The sequence below is a fragment of the Coturnix japonica genome, chromosome Z (genome assembly GCF_054131305.1).
Source record: "Coturnix japonica strain WE chromosome Z, WE-NBRP24, whole genome shotgun sequence".
NCBI lineage: Eukaryota > Metazoa > Chordata > Aves > Galliformes > Phasianidae > Coturnix > Coturnix japonica.
The window spans coordinates 21,653,483-21,675,792 of record NC_140702.1 but is presented as its reverse complement, the minus strand read 5'-3'; the positions used below and the strand labels follow the sequence as shown (position 1 = coordinate 21,675,792).

General features: G+C 37.3%; 1 protein-coding gene across 3 annotated transcripts in view; it reads left to right on the top strand.

Moving 5' to 3' along the window:
- Positions 1-22,310, top strand: part of MSH3 (mutS homolog 3) — a 107,675-nt gene that overhangs the window by 63,149 nt on the left and 22,216 nt on the right. For all 3 annotated transcript variants that reach the window (XM_085529683.1, XM_085529684.1, XM_085529685.1), the window contains 6 exons: positions 3,642-3,810; positions 7,037-7,101; positions 8,446-8,562; positions 12,036-12,143; positions 15,040-15,154; positions 18,870-19,027. In XM_085529683.1, the coding sequence (XP_085385809.1) occupies positions 3,642-3,810; positions 7,037-7,101; positions 8,446-8,562; positions 12,036-12,143; positions 15,040-15,154; positions 18,870-19,027 (732 nt within the window). The remainder of the gene's footprint in view (positions 1-3,641; positions 3,811-7,036; positions 7,102-8,445; positions 8,563-12,035; positions 12,144-15,039; positions 15,155-18,869; positions 19,028-22,310) is intronic.

The window sequence follows — 22,310 nt, the reverse complement described above, 5'->3', positions numbered from 1 at the left end:
GTTTTGCACATATCAATTCTTTTAACATGCGTTTACTTTATAAAATTTAGGTAGATAAGCTATTTCTTTTGAAGAGGGACATGACGTTTAATGGAGTGGCTGCTCTGCTGACAGAAATATGCTTTTTACAATTTTTTTAAAAATTCACCAAATCCTTGAGGCCTTCCCCCAAATTGTTGTTGTTGGTTTTTGTTGTTCTATATACTCAGTAATGATGAGAATATGGAGTTTAATAATTCTGAAGACTCCATGTAGTCTGTGGGATTTGCATCAGCTCTTAGCATTTCTGGGGTTACTGCCCTGTTCATGCACTGTGCAGAATGACTAAATGAGCTTCTACCTCAGTCTTGAGATATGCTCAGGCTTTTTGCTGTAATTACTTTTCTGTAGTCTTGGAAAGGAGAAAGCATGGAGGCATCTGTCCTTTTGATCGATTCTGTTCTTCTTTGCCACCCCATTCCTCAAAATAAGGTAGGCAAAGAAATTGTAATGAATTTGCATTATATGGGAGAGTGACTGCAAATAATTTATTGTGTATACTGCTTCTTTGGAAGTACTGCTGTCTCCATCATTAACCCTAGATCCTGCTTTTAACCACTGGAGGAAGAAGACAAGAAAGCGTAAATACAAAATAATGAAGCAAGAACATGGATTCAGTTAAGGGAGTGATACCTGTCTGGTTCAGATTTGCAGGAGAGTAGCTTGTGGGCAGAAAGACTCATTCCTTTTTGAACAGCAAACAGTTTAATCATCCAAAAATGATTTTGTCCTGGTACTAGTCAAAAAGGCAGCCAACCTTGCCTCTTCTGGGTCTTTGTCTCCCTTCTCTGTAGTTTTTGTTTACACAACATGTTTGTGGGAAAGACATTTTGAATACATAAGTGAATATTATTTGGCTTTATGCTCAGGTCATCCTGAACTTCCCTCTCATAGCAAATTTCATTCAACATTGAGCATTTTCCTGTGTGTATGAGATTTAATTGGTATATCTATGGTTTCATGATGAAGTATGCAGCATATAGTTTCATGTTTCATTATATTGAAGCAGCATATCTTTTTTTTTTTTTTTTTTTTTTGCCAGCAGGCTAAGATTAGATATCCACTTCGTGTATAAAATTTTTGTCATCTTTCCCCTGCTGAGAAAAATTCAGGAAGAAAACCCAAGACGTCCTTTATTTGCTTCTTAATTAGAGACAGATGCAAGGTGTATAAATTTGGACACTGAGAAGGAGTGAAATATTTACCGTTCATTGGACAGGTGAAATAATAAGATTTCTCTTGATTCACTGTGTCCAATTATAGTTTTGGCAGTTTATGGCAAAACAGAATTTATTTTAATTATGCCAAGTTTACTGTGAGTTAAAAAATATATATCTTGTCACTGTCTTGATGATATTTAGAGTAACATACAAAAAAAAAAAAAAAAAAAAAGACACAATAGTAAAACCAGATCTGCAGCATGCACAGATATTTACCTTTATTCAAGATGAAAACTAAAATAATTTTCATTGTGGCCCAAATACATCACTAACTTGTGTGAAAATATTATTCATGCTCAAAAACTCCTCATAATAATTATGATGACTATTGATATACATACGAGCACAGACACACACGTGCATCATGTGTTAATTTTAGTATATGGTGCACTGTTTTTCAAAACTCTGTTCCAAGAGGTTTTTGACATGGAGTTTGTGATTTTTATCTTGTTTTAAAGTTTCAACCTCTAAATTTTTGGTAAGCATTACATACCAGTGACAGTCTTTGATATGAGCTGCTGGCTGTAGAGATCTTTTTTCCTCACATTTCCATGGAAACAAGTCTAATTAGCACAAAATTGTTTCTAAAAATTAGTATTATATTTTAAAACTGTGTCTTTACTGTCACTTATATAATAGATACATCCATGTAACGTAAAGTCAGAACACAGCGTTTTTGTTTCCTGCCTGGTCACTGGGTCAAACTGAATTCATTTTCAAGGAAAAGGATATCCAAGAAGTCATGACACTGGAATTCGTCATCTCTTCCATATTTTATTACCTCATTTCCTAATTACTTGCTCTCCAAATATAAAATTCAGGGAAATTATGTAACTAACAGTTACTGTCTCATATTTTCTCTAAAATACAAATATGTAATACAGTTAACTTAGTGCAAATTGGACTACTTTCTGTTGTTTTCCTGCTACCTACTAAGGTATTTATTTACTTATTTTTGATGACAAGCTCATTTGTAATAATTTGTTCAATTTCACAGTTTTAAGCATTTGAATGGCACTTTCTGTTTCAGGTTTCAGTCCTGAACTAAGATATTGCAGTCAAAACAATTCTGTCATTTTCTGACACCGAGTCTGTAAAAGAACATTGTTTTGCATGTATTAAAAATATTCAGGTTAATCTTTTAACAAGAAGAGAAAAAAGCTCATCTGAGAAACTTCTGATTATATTCCATGTATATCACTCTGAAAGTATTGCCTTCTACTTATTTCCATGGAAACTGCAACAGCTACAAAGAACACATGAACATTATTTAATAGAGTGCATTTTCAGCTGCAAAACGTTGTTTTTCAACAGTCACCACTATTAGCTATGCATTCCCACCAGCAATGATTGTGAGCCTGTGTGCTGTACTCACAACAATCTGCACCCACAGAGAACAGCTGTTACTGTTGCCACAGCTGAAATGCACCCATTCATCATCTCACTGTACTCGCATCCAGTGTTTGCCTCCATAAATGTTCAGTAAGCATCTATGAATGTCAATTGGTGCAACTCTTTCTGCATGGAGGACTCTAGTGACACTCCTTTGCTCCATACACACTTCCATGTCAGACACTATTCTGGCAGAGTGCCCCTCTGCTGCCATCTGTCAAACAGCATTGACATGTAATGGGATACTTGTGGGAAGGTTCAGCCTTTGCTGCTGTACCACCAACAGCCGCCTCTGCTGTTTTGGGCCAGCATCATAAAATAGGAGGCACTGCTTTGAGAGCAGCCTTCCTTCAGACTTTGATGAAAGCCTTGTGGGAAGATCTTTCTTTGCAGTCTTCACGGAAATCTGCCCATACTTGGCAAATTCTAAATCTATGAAAAAAATCGTTAACAAGTTGTACAGAACTTATCCAGAGCTCCACATTCAGTATTGATAAAGATTTTGCCTGTATTCAGGATGCTGAAGAGTGAGACAGCAACTGAAGCAACTGTAATTCCAGAATTACAAACTGAGACAGAAAGGAACAACTTGTTGTGCTTTCTTTTGTTATTTTTTACACTGCTGGGCTGTGAGAGAATAAGTAGAAAGCTTCAGGATCCACATTCAGAGGAGGCAAACAAAAAAGCCAAACCAGAACAAGAAAACAGCAGAAGAATGAGCATCATGTGTTAGAGTAGGAAGGAATTTTGAAAGTGTTTTCTGGAGCTGTCTTTGTGTAGCCTTTGATAGTTTGTATTCACAGTGCCTCTCTGTTTACGTAGTGTATACAATAGCTTCTGATAAATTTGCTGCACCAAGTAGAACTTAAAGAGAAATAAAGCTATTGTTAAAATAAATGAGAATAATTAATAAAAATAAAGACATAGCTGGTAAAAAGCGAATACATTTTTGGATTTACTGTTATTTTTTCTTACACTTCTTATGCACAGGACTGGAGATAAAACCCAACTATTCAAAGACCTTACAGATTTCCCTGTCATCAGAAAGAAAAAGGAAGAGATCCTGGATGTGCTGTCTAAAATCCAATTACATCTTCTGGAAATTCGTAAACAAATTAAGAATCCTTCTGCAGAGTATGTTACAGTTTCTGGTCAAGAGGTAATACGATGTCTGTGGTTTATGACTGTATCTTTGTACCCTACTAAAAAATTGCGGAAGGCTGGGGCTTAGCTGGAACTCTCTTCAGTTTGTATGATATTTGATGAGGTCATCTTAACATATTCTTCTGTACATCTTTGGAATAGTTTTCTGACAAGGATGCTTTTTTAATTTGTTAATTTACTTTAGTGATTTAAAGAACAAAAAACATTAGTGAAGTTGGATTTGATTCTGTAATGCTTTGCTTTTTTCTATGTGTAAAAACAGTTGCATACTTTGAGGTTAATTATGTGGCTATTAAGTGCAGAAATATTCTCAGAGAACCGAGACATAGCATTAGGTTAATTTGAGGAATGGCAGAATAATTTTGTAAGTACTGATTAAGACTCTAATTTGAAGGACAGAAGAGAAGAGGAACAATATTAAGGAATGATAGATTCATTTTTCACTATTTTTAACAGTGGCTGTGGACAGAGCATTTGTATGCTATATGCTGCGCAAGTGTGGACAGGTCGTGCTTCAGTGAGCTGAGAAGTTGAACACAAAATAAAGAGAAGATGGTTCTGGAGAGATTTGTAAGGGTATTGAAAGGAGCAGTGAGGCAGCGCTGTACAGCATTATCATTTGGGAACTGACAGGAGCAAGTCTGGGGAAAAATGCATAGAAAACTGGGAAAAGAAAGAAACACTGAGAAGCAGTGAGGAAATAGCATGAGAGCTGGGGTTAAGAGAGATTAACCAATTAGGATGGAGAAAAGAGCATCTGATGAAGAGCTCAGGTGAATATTCCTCTCGATGATGACGCTGAGAAGAGCAGCTAGCAAGTTGGGTAGGTGGTCAGCATGGATGCTGAAGTCAAAGAAAAAAAATGGAAGAGAATTTGAGGAAGAAGCGAAGATCCAGGATTAGAAATGTTTCTCTTGTATAGGGTGGCTTGAAAAGTGGATGATGACAGTTTTATGGAGGAAGGGAGAAAAGAAGGTCTGGTTAAGGACAGAGGAGAGTCTGAGGGTGTAACCAGATATTAACTGAATCAGACAATTTCAAAAGCCACAAGTCAGCTTTTACCTTTTTAAGAGAGGAGGTATTTGTAGGTGTGGATAGCTCATAAGCAATTGTGAACTGAGAAATCTCTCTTGAAAGGAGCAGAAGATTTTGGGTAGCTGTTACTTGATTATGCCTGGTACCATCAAAAGAGGCAGCAGACAAAGGGTTGCAGAACCTTTTTGCAGAAAGAAGATGGTCTCTGAGGTGAGGAATGGTGCTAAAGGTGCGGAATTAATGGAAAGGGAATTGAGTGGGAAGAGCAGAGAACAGGAAAAGTCTCTTTCAGGTTAGATCTTTCTTCCCCAGATTGGTCTGATGTATTCTTACATTCTTGTAGCACCCTGACAGCTGTAGTAGTGTTCAGAACTTCTTAGCAATTGGCTAAGGTTTATGGTTCTTTTGTTCTGGAGGAGTGTGAAGCTGCACGGAAACTTCCTGGAGAAAAATGAACTTTAACCATTTGCTGTCTAATGTGAGCTCCTATAACTGTTTTTGCCAGCATACAATTAGATATTCAGTCAGCATAGTTTGATAACACCTGTGAAATTCCTGTTAGTATTCTGATGGATCTTCAGATGACGCACACCTTTTCCGACACACAAGGAGTCACACCCTTATCTATCTTATCTTTTGTTTCCATGCCTCTACTGTAAATTTCTATAAATGCTAAATAGAAGAGGAAGCTGTCCAGGTAGTGACAGCATTGCTATTGGTTTTAGGCAGGGTTGAGAGAGAAATTTTGCTTCCTGCAATGGCATAAACAGTGTGTTGGTCCCAATGTATTCAATACTTCTGTTATTTCTCTATGATAGAACTAAGATTTAAATGGTGAAAAAGCTAATGCTGATGCTTTTGATGTTTCAAAGAACGTCGTGGTTTCTTTCACGGTTTCTCACTGGCCACACAAATAAACCAGGCAATTAAACTGTCTGTGTTCACTTAGACTGTCTTGGATTCACTTAGACATCCAGCACAGATGTAAATGTGGATTATTTTCTGTCTTTGTTTTGTGAACACATCATATTTAATTATTTTGAACTTCCAAAAAAACCTAATACCAGAACAACAGCAGCACCACTAGCAGTAGCAGCAGTTGGCTCATTTTCAAATCTTTGCAGATCTCTCTCTTCTACCTGTTTGCAGTCATGTTCTCTCATGTCCAATAAGCATTTTAAAAAATTTGTACAGTATCAAATATTTTATCAAATACTTAGTTAAGAACTAGAATCATATGTCATTTGTGGAAACTCGTGATCAATTTTAAGATTATTCTTCATTGTAATTGGAGGTGGTTGCTGGCTATTCTGGTGAGGGAGGGAAGGTTTTATCTAAATCAGTTTGCCTGAAATGGACAAGCTTCCTGAGATGAGAATGTGATGGTTCACTGTAAAGGTGATCATATTCTGGGTTAATTTAATCTCTGTTAGAAATTCATTTTGCAACTAAATTCTTTTATTTAAGAAAGCCTGAATTCTTTGACATCTAGGACTTTAGCACAGTGCTATAATCAATATGAATCATATGAAATACTGCAGTAAACGCATGATATAATTTTTATTCCTCTGAGCCTCTTACCATTACTGCTGTTTTCCCCTATTCCTTCTCTTTCTGACCTCAAGTGTATCTAAATTTGAAATAATGTACTGAAGATAAAGTGCTGGCATTTGAGATTTTGAGTTCTTGTTTGTGAAATGTTACAGGTGAGCATGGCTCAGAGTGAATCACTGATCCTTCTGAAGGCCTGTCTCCCTGGCATGGAGTATCCTCAGCACATGTGGATTACTGTGTAGGTGCTGTGTAAATAAACTGTGTGCCGACTGGGTACACAGCTAGGTCAGATCACATAACAGGACTCACTTAATAGCTTTGATCTGGTTTTGTCTTGGTAGGAGGGAGTTGAGAAGAGCATGTTAGTGGTTGAAGAAGGGCAGAGAAGCTGCAGCAAGGGGTCACAGCACAGGAACAGCTCAGGAAGGGAGCTGCTGGTAGAAAATTTTCATGTCATAACCCTCACATCTGAGGACAAGGAACACTATTAGCTCCTGATCTACGCAGCCTTTTTCAGGTCAAACATGGTTTTCCTCTGTTGTAGGCAGATTTCTTATTAGAAGAAGAAAATATGGTTCTGTTGTCTTCCTAACAATCTGTGATGTCTAATACTATATCTCTGTTTATTTTAGTTTTTGGTAGAAGTAAGAAATTCCAGTATATCATCTGTGCCATCTGACTGGGTTATGGTTAGTAGGTATGTAAAATATCTTTCAAGTTTGTTCTATTCCAAATAGTAAGAATAAATTTGGTGTTAATTTTACCCATGAACACATTCTTGTTGCGCCATGTACCTTTTATTTTTAAACTGAAAACCAACAAATGATTATATTTATTTACTGCCATAATAAGTTTTGCTTAAAAGCATACAAAACCAAACTGCAGAATTAGAGTTCTTGAAATGTTTTAATGTGAGATATCATTAGTGCTATATATATATATATATTATACAATATATATAAATGGCATGTATATATACTGGTATCTGAACTGTTGTTTTGGTTCAATTGTTGCTGTAGTTAGTAGATGCAGACCTCTCAAAATGATAACTGTTCTTATTCTATTTAGAAAGGTAAAGGTTAGCATGCATAGATCTGTTTGTATGTCTCAGTAAACTTATATTTAAAGTGACATTTTACTCATGCACGCAAACATTGTTTGTCGTGCTATTTAGTATTATCTAATCATGTTCTTAGACATTTTGGATAATTTTTTTTTTTTTCAGTAGAGAGATGGAATGAAATATGTAATTGGCTTTTTTTCCTTTTCAGTCACTGGTTTTATTATTTAAGCAGGTCAAATACCTCAGTGCTATAAGGTGTGAGCCCAGACTTCTGTCACCTGAAGTTGGCATAATCAGAGTGAACTCTGAAGTGTTTTTATTGATTTGTACATGAGATCACTATTGAACTAAACGGATTAGCCAGAGGTAAAGAAGAGCAAGTTGCAGTTAATCTGGACTTTGAAAAACAAAACAAAGCAAAAAAAAACCCTCAAGACCTCAGAATTAAAGATTTTCTGGGAATGCCAGACATAGTACTTAATGAAAATATATGGATAAATAACAAGTGCCTCAAACAGAAACTAGTATGCGTGCAGAACTCTGTATTTAACACATTTATATCAGGCTTTTATTTTTCCTTTTTAATCTGATTTTTCTTTCTTGGGAGTTCTTTGTGTATTCGATCAGTAACAGGAAAGCCATCCATTTGTGCGGTGTGTGGCTGAACAGAATTCTGTGAAATACGTACCCGTCACTGATAAGTACTAGTTTGTGAAAAAGCTTTTAAAAGCTTTCTGAATGGGCAGTGGTGCAGTAACCAATCACTTTATTCACAGTACAGACCACTGGCATCAAAATAGTTTTCTGCAGCATTAAAATACCTTTTGTACACACACACACACACAAACACACATACACACACAATATACATTTTCAAGGCTCACATGGAATAAGAAAATTTGTCTAATTTGGAATGTAAATGGTGTAGCTGATTGCTTAGTAACCTTGACTTCCTGTTTGGCTTTTTCTCTCTTCCAGCACAAAAGCTGTCAGCCGTTTCCACTCTCCTTTTATTATAGAAAATTATAGACATCTCAATCAGCTTCGAGAGCAGCTAGTCTTTGACTGTGGTGCTGAATGGCTGCGTTTTCTAGAGTGAGTTTACAACATATCCCTTACAATTGCTTTGCATTTTATATTATTTTTACTACAGGTACAGAAAAAGTAAGATCTTTATCTTAAAAAGAAAACAACAACAACAAAAAAAGATGGTTATTTTACCCTGAGCAAATTTAAAGATATCTTCAAAATATTGTTCTTAAAGTATTTTAAGGCAAGAACTTAAAACCAACTGAGAACTGACAGCAGCAGAGATATCTCCAGATTTTGAAATTCTGATGAAAATCTATTATTAAGTATATGTGGCTCTCAAAGTTTGAAAGATATTATCAACTCAGTGTAAATGAATGGAACGGAATCTAAGTTTTGTTAGTAATGCACAGTGCAAATGAGGAGAAATAATTTTAGCTTATGATATAAGCTAAACAAATTCTCTTTCAGTATTAACTGATAAATTGTATGGCTTCATAGCTAAGTATACCAATAATAAAAGAAAAAAATAAAGTACTTTTGCAGTGTTTCTTACTGTTTTTGGACAGGAATGTTCAGGGTACTAAGACAATCTCTTGGGTCAGTGTGAGCCACCACAGCTATACACTAACTCTACAACTGACTGTGAATCCGTTTCTTAGAAGATAATTAGTGTATATTCGTGCTTCACAACTGGAGTGTAAGATCTGTTTATCTCAGACCAGTTTCAGAGAAACTTATTTGACTGTTCAGCTGAAAGATCTTCAAATTTGAAGTTTAAAAATGATTTCAACAATTTCTGAATGTCCTTGGTTCTTCAAGCATCGGGCTTTCAATTATTTTTTTCACTTCCACAAGTTACAGACCACTGAAATTGTTCCTATTGTTGCGCACTGATTACTGCTTGACATTCAGTTGTGATTTTGTCCTCACTGCTGAAACTTAGCAAGTTCCCTCTGAAACTGTCTCAACATGACAGAGAGTATGTTTAAATACTGTGATTGACTATCATGCTGAATTTCTGAAAGTAAACAACACTGTGTTGAAGCCTCCTTCTACTTATATATAGTCATATGTCAGTGGCCTTTGCTGTAGTTATCTTCTTTAAAAAAGACTGCAATTTTGCTTATCATTGATTCTACTGTGTTCTGATTTAAATACAGAACAGACTATATGACTCCACCGTTTGTCTTTTAAAGAGGAGTGATCAAACTTAATGATGCAAATACTTAAGTATCAAAATACTTCTGTGGTGGATATCTGTAAGTTGTGTTCCATATCTGTCTGATGTGGTGGATTTGGCTGCACCAGTATTGGGTCACATGTGATAGGATACAGTGGTGTTTCTCCTAAGGGTCCCATCTCGTGTTGCACGATAGGACTGAATATGGGCTGAATATGTATTTGGCTTTACGCATGTCCTTCTCCTGGTGCTCTTACATCTCTTTATGTGTAGAGACTCCTTGCTGACAGAAGTGGGACCTCTGCACTCAGTGAGCAGGGTTGGAGTTGCAATGATTCTGCAAAAACAAGAACAGGTTTTGAAGCATGTAGCTCTATGAACAGGATTCTCAGCAGAAATACAATTTTCTGAGGACGGAGGAGTTGGAAGCAGGTGGCTGGAACTAGAGGGAAGGAAAGGAATTTGTTCAGGATATCTCTGGCAGGTGCTAACATGGTTGTAATATGCAGATGCACCCTTGCAGCCTGTTACTTTACTTACCTCTTGACAGTTTCCAATTAACTATCACCAGATTCCCACTGCCAGTCCTGACACAGCACTAGACTAGGAGTAACTCTTGGATTTGTGATCTTTATGCATCTCCAGAACCACAGGTTGACCACCCCTATGAAAGACATTAGCAGTATTTTGGAGTACTAGTTTTTAAGTAGTGATTAAACACTCTGGAAATTAACTATGACAATTAGTTGCTGAATGATGTACTAGATTTCCAGTTTTGGTAAGTATTAAAATAAGTTTTCATGCTGTGAGCTCTTCAAAACAGTTGTGAGGCCTGAAAATCGTCTTTAGACTCTTGCATTACCGTCAGTTCTGGAAGGGCAATTGGAGCAGAGCCATCATTTTCCGTTCCCTTTATTGGTACCTGAATCATACTAAAAGTGATGTCATGCATGTAACCAAGAGCAAGGCTCTGCCTGTTGTTAGGAACTCAGCAGTTATGTTTATTTGTTACAAATGAGAAACATGTTCCAATTTGCTCTTCTCTAGCTGTTTTGGTACAAAAAGGACATTGAGGTGCTGGAGCAGGTCCAAAGAAGGGCAACAAGGCTGATGAAGGGCTTGGAGAATATGCCCTGTGAGGAGGGACTGAAGGAACTGGGGATTTTTAGTGTGGGGGGAAAAAAGGCTGAGGGTAGACCTTATTGCACTCTTCCAATATCTGAAAGGTGCCTACAATTGGAGCAGGGTTGGTCTCTTCTCACTGGTGACAGGTGACAGGATGAGGGGAAATGGCCTCAAGCTGTGCCAGGGTAAGTTTAGGTTGGATATCAGGAAAAACTTCTTTACAGAAAGGGTTGTTAAGCACTGGAATAGGATCCCCAGGGAGGTGGTTGAGTCACCATCCCTGGATGTGTTTACAATCAGTTCGGATGTGGTGCTCAGAGATGTGATTTAGCGGAGGACTATTGGTGAGGGTAGTGTGGTTAGGTTGTGATCTGACTTGATGGTCTTGAAGGTCTTTTCCATCCTGAGTGATTCTATGATTTGAAATACTGTAAAGTAGCTCTGGTAAATAATTATTGCCACTAAATTAGCCATGTAAATTTAAACTGTGTATTAACTTCTCTGCATTAGATCTGTTGCCTCTCCCATTTACTTTGCTGTCTTCAGTGCTGGTAGCAGCATACAACATTCTACTCTTTCCCCCTCAGATTCTGCTTCTTTTCTAGGTTTATATTCTATATTGTTTCCTTGAGCTTAGGAGATAAGAAAAGAAATTCATAAGTACTAAGAAAATGAAGCCCATTGAAAACTGTTTTCTGTTTTGTCCTGGTGATTTCATCCTTGTACTGAGGGAAACAGTACCATAAGTGGAAAACTAATTTCCAAATTTTCTGTTGTAAATACCATATTTTGTTGAAATTGCAGTCAATTCCTGTGTTCAGGCACTTCCATTATATATATTTTTGACTTTAACTTATGATTGAAGTGAATTGACATTTGGAATTCAGTTACCACTGTGATAAACAGTGGCATTTTTACAGACCTCATTCAGGCAGCAGGGATCAAATGCAGACCCTTCACATGCTGTCTAGTGAATTTCATTTTGCCTGCTTTTTTGCACTTAGAAATAATTCACATTTACAATAGGATCATGAAGTTCATCTTGATTAAGCTTGTTTCATCATGTTATAACTTAATACACTGCTGGGAGCTTTCAATTCAAATAATTTAAAGATCACCGGAGCCCTCTGAAAAACTTGCATGGGGTATATTTTGAAAATACGTTTTTATTTGTATGAAATTAATTTTTTCTTCTTATTTCCTCCTGCTATTTTTCACTGTTTTGGTATAGCCATTTTAGTGAACATTATCACCCTGTATCTAAAGCGATTGGTCACCTAGCAACTATCGACTGTCTGTTCTCATTGGCACAGGTGGCTAAACAAGGAGACTACTGCAGGTAATCAATTTTTAATTTTTATTTAGAATTTTATATGGAATTTGAGTATTTAAAGTAAATTTGAGTTGAGTATATGCGGCACTGTATGCATAATTAAAATTGTTTACAATAGTTTCATCTTAATTCGATTTTGCACATGCTTCTAGCCTTATTTCAAATCCTTATGCATTGCTGTTCATATTTGATGACTTCTATTTGTCTGTCTGTTGTTTTACATGAGTCTGGTAGGCAATATTTTAAAGATACATTTGTGTATGTTGAATTTCACCCAGAAATTTTTGTTCTATTTTTGTCTTTCTAGTCTTAAAGACTTTATGGTGCATGAGGCTTGTTTCGTGGATGTATTTCAGGTGAAGATAGGTACCACCTGCTACAGCAGTGATAATGTCTCACCAAGGATCCTAAGATAGTGTTTTAGCTAAGAGGAGCTGCTCACATCTCTCTGACAAAGACCTGCTCGTGCACATCAGGCAGTGCAGCCTGGGTCTCTGCTGATGCCAAGGCTGTCCTTCTTGCTCTGTGTGCTGAGGAGACATGAGCCCTCTGCTTCCCCAGAGATTGGTTCAAAGCTTTTCCATAAGCATGTCCACCTTGTAGCTTGTGTGTTCCTTTCCCATCACAAGTCCTATCTCTTGCCTCCACATAACGACAGTCACTCTCTCTAAGGTGCCCATTTCCATACTAAGAGGTCTCTATCCCCACAGACACACACTGAGATATTACTTGTGAGTGCTGCCCTGCAGGCCACCAGTTACTATTTCTGAGGTATATTTCAGACAGCTCCATAAAGAGTTGATTTCCAGTCACCAATTTCCAGTAAATGTTTTCATCGTGAGGCTGTGCCACAAGTGATCAGACAATTATTTATGAACAGCCATCTGAATTAGTGAAGACTTGTGGAAATACAACAAATTGTTTATTAAATGTATGAGGATGAAGGGAAATCAACTTACATATGCTTCTGCTTTTATTCAGCACTACAGATAATATTGATCTCCTGTGGACTCTTGGGATCTTGTGTGCTTCTATCAAAATCTCTTTGAAAGTAATTGCTCTCTTATTTCTGTATACTCAGATGAGAAAACAAACTGAAATCTTATTAATTCACTACAGAATTTAAATAATTCACTGGATGTTAAAGAGCGGCTTACAGCTTGTAAACTGTCAGGGAGGAGTCTTCTGAGTTCAACTTCAGCCACAGGGAAGATGTCAATAATTAATTTTGAAGGGGACATTCATGTTAACTAATTCAAGCATTTCAGAGGAGTTTTGGTTTTTTTTTTGTCTGAGTAAGGATAGTTTCATAATCAACCTACTAGATGTTCCACAGCTGTTGGAAAGAGGTAAGCACCTCTTACAGTTTCCAAAGGGCATTGTGGGAAACCAGTGATGGGAGGCTCTTCCTTTATGCGGAGGATAAACTAAGTCAGGGCTCTCAGGCAGCAAATTTACACATGCAAAGATGGTAGAGTAGGTAGCCCAGACATTGTTATATAATGTTTGTGCTGACCACTCTGCAGATTGTGATGTTTTTTCCATGACTTAACTACATGTAGTGCATTCCAAAGCATTTCAGTTTTTCCCCCTGCATGACATATGCTTGTCTCATTGTGGAGACATAAGAAAAACCTTTTGAATGAGGCTCTGCATCTGCAGACTCCATTGTATGGAACCAGAACAGGCAGCAAGCCCCATAGCATCCTGAAACTAGATCCTGTCTCACAGTTTTGTGGAAGGAGACCTGAACAGTTAAAGGAAAAAAAAAAAAGAGTTATGATTACCAAAGATGAGGGCAGAGTTTTAAAATACCAAGTGGATCGTTTAGCATTAATTCTGTGGTTTTATTTGAGTATTCTCTTTCCTCAGCTATTGCCACTTTCCTAAGTTATTGCTCTTTTCACAGGGTACTTATACTTGTAATGAAGGAAAATGTTTGGAGGGGCATTAAGTCATATTGAATGTTGATCTTCACTTATGATGAGAAAGGAGAACTAGGTTGCAAAAAATGAAATAAATTGTAGTCATAATTTAGCGACTATGCTGATTTGCATTTTTTATGTGAAGAGCACACAGCTTTTTAAGGTGGAACACTTCAGACTGGTATTTAACGCAGAATTACGAATGCTACATTAGTAGTGTACTTGGATATATAGTGTAATTTGTAGGTAAGGTAGAGCCATTTGAAACAGTACTTTTCCTTAAACGATTTTGACAAATGATACAACTGCCATCAGTACGGTTTGTAGATTTATTTCTAAAAAGAGGCTGTCATTTCAGCTTTTCAGTTTAGTACGCTCCTTTTGTAGACAGTAATTGTGGGGACTCTTAAACATGTTTGGAAGTTGCTGCCAAGTAGGAGTGCAGCTCGTGTTTATAGAAATACAACTCTGTCCTACTGTAGTCTTTGATTTGTAGGGTCTGTGTGTGGTCAGTCACAATGAACATAGTTGAACAGATTTCTTTCTGTGCCAGCCAAGGCTTGGTCCCATAGCAGGCTGCATGAGTTGATGCCCAGTATCTTACTGAGAATGTCATATGTATCCATAAGTGCTGGAAATTTGCAAGAGGTGCTGCAGCAGTGAGAGGACAAAAGTCTACTGTCCTCAGTTAGGGTGCATTTTTTAGCTCTTAATGGTTCTTTGGAATGAGTTTTCTTGGTAATGAAAAAAAAATACTTAAATACTTTAAAATACATCCATCTAATAAGCTAATACTTTTCAAACTAAATGAGGCTAATCTTTAGAAATATTTGCTAGCAAGAATTCTTTTTTATGTGTCGTGTATATTTTCAGGAAATTCTGCATTGTAGATTACCCTCCCCCATCAGGTTTTAGTAACAGTTGTTCTAAGTAATGAATTACAATGCATACCGAAACTAACGTCTTCTTTTTTTCAGACCAGTTGTGAAAGATAACCAGCAAGAAATAATTATAAAGAATGGCAGGCACCCTGTGATTGATGTACTACTGGGAGAACAGGATCAGTATGTTCCAAACACCACGAACCTATCAGTAAGTATTGAGATACCCTTTGAGCTTCAGATCATTCAGGGGGAGGAATCTGTGATTTGCTTCCTGGCCAAGAAGTTAAAATAAATAATTTAGTCTTAAAACTGGCTGCTTGCTTTCATGTCAGAGAGACATTGCGACACACAGCCACATCAGTTTTGTCCTTTTGCTGTTATCATGCAGCCAGATTCTGTCTTAGCAACCCTGTTTGGGCTTAGTGGAATAAAAATAAAAAAAGAGAGGAAAAAAAAGTGATCTGAAAATTAGGAAAATGAAACTCCTAAATGCTTATTTTTGAAATATAAGTGAATAATTACAGGATTATTACCAATGTTGTTGGAGCGAGGGTGCATTTTTGTAGGAATTTTATCTTAAATTTGTTTAGTTCTTAACTGTTGTTTTTCCAAAGGAATGCAATGTATAAAATTACCAACCATTTAAATTCATGTGTCACATTTACAGGGTCAGTTTTCCAAATTATTTCTAACATAGCTCTAAGGTACTAAGCATTTTTTTTCTATCTGGAAGTACAAAGTTCAGTATTTCTTAATTTGATTATGCAGATTTGGAGGTCTGACTATTTAATTTGTAGTATTGTATACACACTCTGTATACTGCATAGTAATTTTAAGAAGCCTTATTAACATAGATAAAGATCTTGAATGTGTAGCTGCAGATTCTGTGTTACCCGTAAGTCCTCCTGACTTGTTTTATGCAACAGAGAATTAAGTAACGTGATGTTGGGAAATGAGAAGGTTTCTGCTTTTTTGATATTGTTGTCAGTAGATCCAAGAGGGCTCCTTGTTGTTATTCGTGCAATACTACTTACACCATATAATGTAGATTAGCTAAATTTGGTATAAAAATGGTTACCTTATTTTATTTCACATATCTGTTTCTGTTGAGCATGTTTTAAGAGGGATGCTCTGAAAGTAATGCCTATTTTGTGACATTGGCCCATGATGTCACAGGCAGATACTGGTGGAGCAGCAATTGAGGTTGAACGTTCCTGCCCATATTCCATTACATGTTGTTGCTGTGTGACAGATGGCAGCAGAGGGGCACTCTGACAGAATGGTGTCTGGCATGGAACATTTGCAGCAACAGTATGGAATTAACTTGCCCACTGCAGAAAAGATGGGATCCACTGACATTTGTTGATCCTTGCTAAACATTTACAGAGACCAGCCAGTGGATGCGATCACAGTGAGGCGGTGGGTGATGTGTTTCAATGGTTGCAGCAACAGTGTGAAAGAAAAGCCATCTTCCAGACCGCCAAATAGAAGTTACAGCTCAGCATGCAGGCTCCTGTTCAGTGCTGGCAAAAAACATAGCAAATGGCAGCAACTGTGTTGAAAAACAGTGTTTTGTAGCTGAGAATGTGCTCTATCAAATAGGGTTATTGTGCTCACTGTCTGTTGTGGTTTCCATGGAAATAAATAGGAAACATTACTTTTGGAGCAACCTACATAGTTCTTTTTCTTCTTTCCTGAAAAACTTTTTTTTTTTTCTTTTTTTAATATTTGCCTATATCTTTTTCTACATACTACCTTTCTTTTCCTAACGAATATAAAAATAAGCTCGTGACTTACCTCTAAATACATATCTGCCCTTTCATACATTAAATGCAGAAAAGGTAGCAGATGTCAGCGTAAAGTCATTGCCATGGTGTAAATGTTGCTCAAACTTGTATGCATTTCTCTAGAAATATTTGTAAATATGGAACAATGACAGAGATATTGCACAGTACTTCATAGAACATTTTCAGAATTGTTTGTGAATTCTGAAATAGTGACAGATGGCACCTTGAAAAAAAATCAACATTTCATTCAGTACTCATCATTTACTTTTTCCCTTCATTCTCTTTCTTATGTTGGCTTTCCAAATACTGTGTATTACAAAGCCAAGAATCATGATAGAATCACCTTCTCTCTTACTGTTGAGTTCTCTTTTTTTTGGTGAGAGGTGGGTGGGAATCCAGTTTATTAAAATGTCTCTAGTTTTAATGAATTTGCCTGAATCAGCAGGAAAATGTGCCTCCTGTCATAGGTTCAGCTGAAACCTAACTTTAGGAAGGTTTTCTTTGCTCTGACTTGAAATAAACATCCATTATCTCTACCATAAATTTCAGTAAGATATTGGCGTATGGTTGTGTTCCCTGAGCAGTATATACATATTCTTCCTGAAAGTTGGCTTTGCAGACAGACCACCAATCTCAGAACATGCTTGGAGAGGCCTTGGAGAAACACCAAGCATGAGCAAGAAACTCGTGGATTTTAGCAGATTAACTCATTCTGCTTTTCAGTATCTATATATTCTTGTGTTGAGCCAAATGATGGCCCTGGTGAAGTTTTAGCAGCACTATTGGAACTGTACCTTTGAGACTAGAATGTTAGGATTTTGTTTCTGTGTAGCCATATGCATTTTATTACATCCATCCTTTATTCCCGATAATGGTATTTTCTGTGTTTTAACTTTATTGCAAGTTTGTTTTGAACATTTTTTTGTTGGTGGTGGTTTGTTTGTTTTTAGGAAAAGATAGACAACATTTACACATAATAAGTGGTTGCATATCTATTCTGTATGATCTAGTTTGTGATATAACACTGTCAGTCTGTTATTTGCCTCCTGTTTGACAAGAAGGGAAGTCCAAAAGAAAAGCAAATCTGTACAGTTCACAAGGTTTTTTTCCTCAGAGAACTTTGTAATTTTCTTATTGTCACGGTGCCTGATGACTTCCAGGTTTCCTAAGTCGTGTGGCAAATATTTGTTATGCACAGCTTGTCCTTTCTTCCTTGCACTTCCCATGGGGAAAGGGAATGTGCTGACTTTTTATTAGATCGTAAATTGTTGGATTTCATTGTATGTCCCAGTAGAAATGAAAAGTCTGATTGCCTGAATTCCTTACATAATCTGATTTCCTAGTCTTGATTTAGGCCCTAAGAAAGCTTTATAGGCTCACAGATGAGTTTTCATTTCTATAGCATTTTCCTGCACCAGAGTATGAATTCTTTTTTTCTAGAGCCTTATATGCATTTCAGTACTATAGGAAGTCCCACAGCTGAGATCAGCTGCTGTGTCAGATAACATTTTCCTTAGGATTTCAGTGATTAGATGCACCGATCATTCAGAGATTGGACACAGTCTGATTACAACATCTGTGTTGCAATCAAGTATTGCTAAACTTATCAGCATCTTGATTTCTTGTAGTGGCCTGTCTGTTTTGATGTGGGTTGTTGAAAGGTTTAGCATTTAGGTCAGATCTTCTTCTCCTAGATTTTTTCCCATTTGGCAATAAGAACTCTTAACTGGAGAGGAATCCAGAGCACAATCAAATTAGGATGACACTGGCTGTTCTAAAAGCTTTTCTCCATTTCTCCTAAGAAAATTTCATAGAAAGTTCTTGGAGAACTTTCTTAGCTCCTGGATGAAGAAAGGGAAATTTTTTCCTCAGTCTGTCCACATTGCGCAAGAGTAATGAATGTTGATTGCTGTGCTTCTCTCTTGCCAGCCTGAGGAGATCTTAGGAAGATTTATCCATGTGAGACTTCATTATGAACGTGATGAACTCTAATGAAGGAAGCTGTTCACATAGAAAGAGAACACTTAATCCTGTTGACATGTCCTGTATTTCTCTGAAAAAATGTATACACACTAGTCTTTCTTATATACACTTCATATGGAGACAATATGTTTAACCACTGTTCCGTTTTTCCAGAGAGACGGTGAAAGGGTCATGATAATAACTGGACCCAATATGGGAGGAAAGAGCTCCTATATTAAGCAAGTTGCACTGATCACAGTCATGGCACAGATTGGTTCCTACGTTCCTGCAGAGGAGTCAACAGTTGGTGTTGTGGATGGTATTTTTACCAGGTAATCTTTTGAAATTTTCTGCTTGCTTATGAAAAAGTTACTACAGTGAATGTGTAGGGATGCATTAAAGTGAATGTTAGAATGCATACTCAGTTTTTTCCTTCATTTTTAAATATGTATATTGATTGTTAGGTTTTATTTTTATTTATTTATTTATTTATTTATTTGGTTGCCTGTTTGACTGCTGTAACTGCTTTGGAATCTTTGAGTCTTTCAAAGATAAGAATATTAATGCTTATGTCATTATTAAGATTCAGACATTTAACTTCATCTGTCTGAATGGGTGTCTCAGCCAAGTATTCCAGTGCATGATAACTAATTGATATTTACTCTAATATGAATGCTGCCACTTCTGATAATCATGTTGCAGTTCTGCTGTGCAGCCTAGTCATGCATACTTTCAGTATTTGGGACTGAGAATTTGGGCCTGATTATATTTTGTAGCCTGTACTATCAGTCTTAAGTGTGTACTACTTGATGTATGTCTTCTATGCAGTGAACTCATGGGAGTTCACTTCGCTTGGCAGATATCAGTCTCATTTTTTTAAAATAAAGCTGAATAAATTGTAAGGATTAACAATTTATTAACAATTAAGTCTAACTTCTTTTTATAGTCAAGTATTGCTCTGGATTATCCAGTCTCTGTTTCCTTCCTCTTTTCTGTCTATTTTAATCAGCTAAAGTTCTGTGTTTGTTATACCATTTTAGCTGGATAATTATTTATGGCTCCGAGTTTCATAAAGATTAGTATTACTTGTGGTAGAATTATCTTTTCCTGAAACATTATGGCAGAGTGCACTTCAAAGTTAACTTTTAACAGAGAATTTGAAATATTGCTCATATGGGGATGCTTCACCATATATAGACGTTGTGTTCTTGTGCATCACAGTGCCATTTTAAAAAATGGACAAAATAGTGCTTTGATGCACTTCAGTGCTACACAGTTGAAGGAATTAAAAAAGAACTTGCATTGTTGTTCCAAAATTAATTGGAGTTGAATATTCAAAATAGTTACCTTTCTTTCTCCCTCAACTTACATTGAAAGCAATTGACTGGTTGATTGAACAAGCACTTCTGAGTGAATGTAGAGATACATAAGACATAATTAATTTTACAGCAAAAAACATTCCATTGTTGCTAACAACTGGAAAGCTATTTTTGTCTCCTCTGTTTTCAGATGAACACAGAGTACCTTTCTGTGTTCACACTAACTTAATTGCTAGCCAGAGAGCATAAATATATTTCTTTTAAGCTCTGTATCCCCTTTCCTTTGATGTTTGACTGTCACTACAGCATGATCTTTTCAGCAGAAAGACTGAGAAAGATTTATTTGGTCACTAGGAGCGCCATTTTGTTATGTGCCCACTAGCAAGTGAGCAAATTGTTTCTTGTCCTCTGTAGCATGAAATCCTTGAATATACAAGTTTCACCCATTCCCAGTTCATTTCTCTGATTCCACATAGCTTTTCTCTATGTAGTGGGTATTTTTGCATCTGTTCTGATAAGCTTTTCTCTTCAACCATGCTACCTTATGCTTTTTGATTTCAAGTCAAAAAGGATTATGGCAAGTCACCTACTGGCTGTGAGGTTTCAGACGACTTAATTTGGAGCCAGTCAGATCTTAATCCTCTGATTGATTTTTTAAATTATTTATTTTTCTCCATCTAAATTAGTTTTTGATTCTCAGCTGGATATGCCATTTTTTAATCAACATGAGATGTGTCAAAATTGAAATATGATCACTAGATGAGTATACTAATTGTTTAAATTATTGTCATTGCACTGGTAATTGAATAAACTAATTGGCTTAAGACTAATCAACAATGAACCGAAAATATATTACTTATAGAAATAGTAATGCATTTGTTACGTGGTTATCATGAGAATAACAGGAAGCAAAAAGGCTGTTTTGTGTATGACAAGTGCAAGGTCCTGCATCTGGGTTGGGGCAATCCCAAGCACAAATACAAATTAGGTGGAGAATGGCTTGAGAACAGCCCTGAGGAGAAGGATTTGGGAGTGTTGGTTGATGAATGACTCAACATAAGCAGGCAGTGTGCTCTTGCAGCCCAGAAGGCCAACTGTATCCTAGGTGGCATCAAGAGAAGAATGACCAGCAGGTCAAGGGAGGTGATTCTGCCTCTCTGCTCTTGTGAGACCCTGTTTGGAGTACTGCATCCAGTTCTGGGGGCCCAACCCAAGAAGGACATGGAGCTGCTGGAGTGGGTCCAGGTGAGGGCTGTGAACATCTCCTGTGTGAGGACAGTCTGAAAAAGCTGGGGCTGTTCAGCCAGGAGAAGAGAAGGCTCTTATGGCGACCTTCCAGTACCTGAAGGGGTCTACAGGAAATCTAGGGAGGGACTTCTTATAATGGCATGGTTTTGAACTGGAAGAGGGGAGATTTAGATTAGATATCAGAAAGAAACTCTTTACTGTGAGGGTGCTGAGACACTGGAACAGGTTGTCCAGCGAGGCTGTGGATGTCCCACCCCTGGAAGCATTCAAGGCCAGGCTGGATGGATCTTTGAGCAATGCAGTCTAGAGGGAGGAGTCCCTGCCCATAGCAGAAGGTTTGGAACTACCTGATCTTAAAGGTGTCTTCCAACACAAACCATTCTATGATTCCTTCAGAAACTCAGGATATTCATTGATCTTTTGTAGAAGATAATCAGTAGAATTGTGTATATTTACACCTTTCTCTTCAGTGTAACAGAATTGGTGTGAATTAGCAGGACACAGGGAAATGGTTTTAAGTTAAAAGAGGGAAGATTTAGGTTGGATGTTAGGGGGAAGTTCTTCACTAGGAGAGTGGTTAGGCCCTGGAACAGGCTGCCCAGGGAGGTTGTGGATGCCCCGTCCTTGGAGGTGTTCAAGGCCAGGTTGGACAGGGCCCTGGGCAACCTGATCTAGTAAATGTGTATGTTTGGTGGCCCTGCCAGGCAGGGGGGTTGGAACTACATGATCCTTGAGGTCCCATCCAACCTGGGTCATTCTGTGATTCGTGATTCTGTGGTGTTACTATTGGGACCAGCGTTATCCATCTGCTATGAATTTACAGGATGTTAGTTTAGATGGCCTTTGCTTTCCTTCCAGGACAAATGTTTAAGAGATTTCTCTCATCATGATTTTATTTCTGCCTTTGGAACATAGGGATCTTCCTAGGTCTGTATATTTAAGTAATGATCATTTGGAATCCCTGCATGGATGATTCCTCAATGCTTTTTCTGTCCCGTCGTAATGTTGCGTAGCCAAAAACCGGTTTTTAGTGCCTAGTCTACTCTTT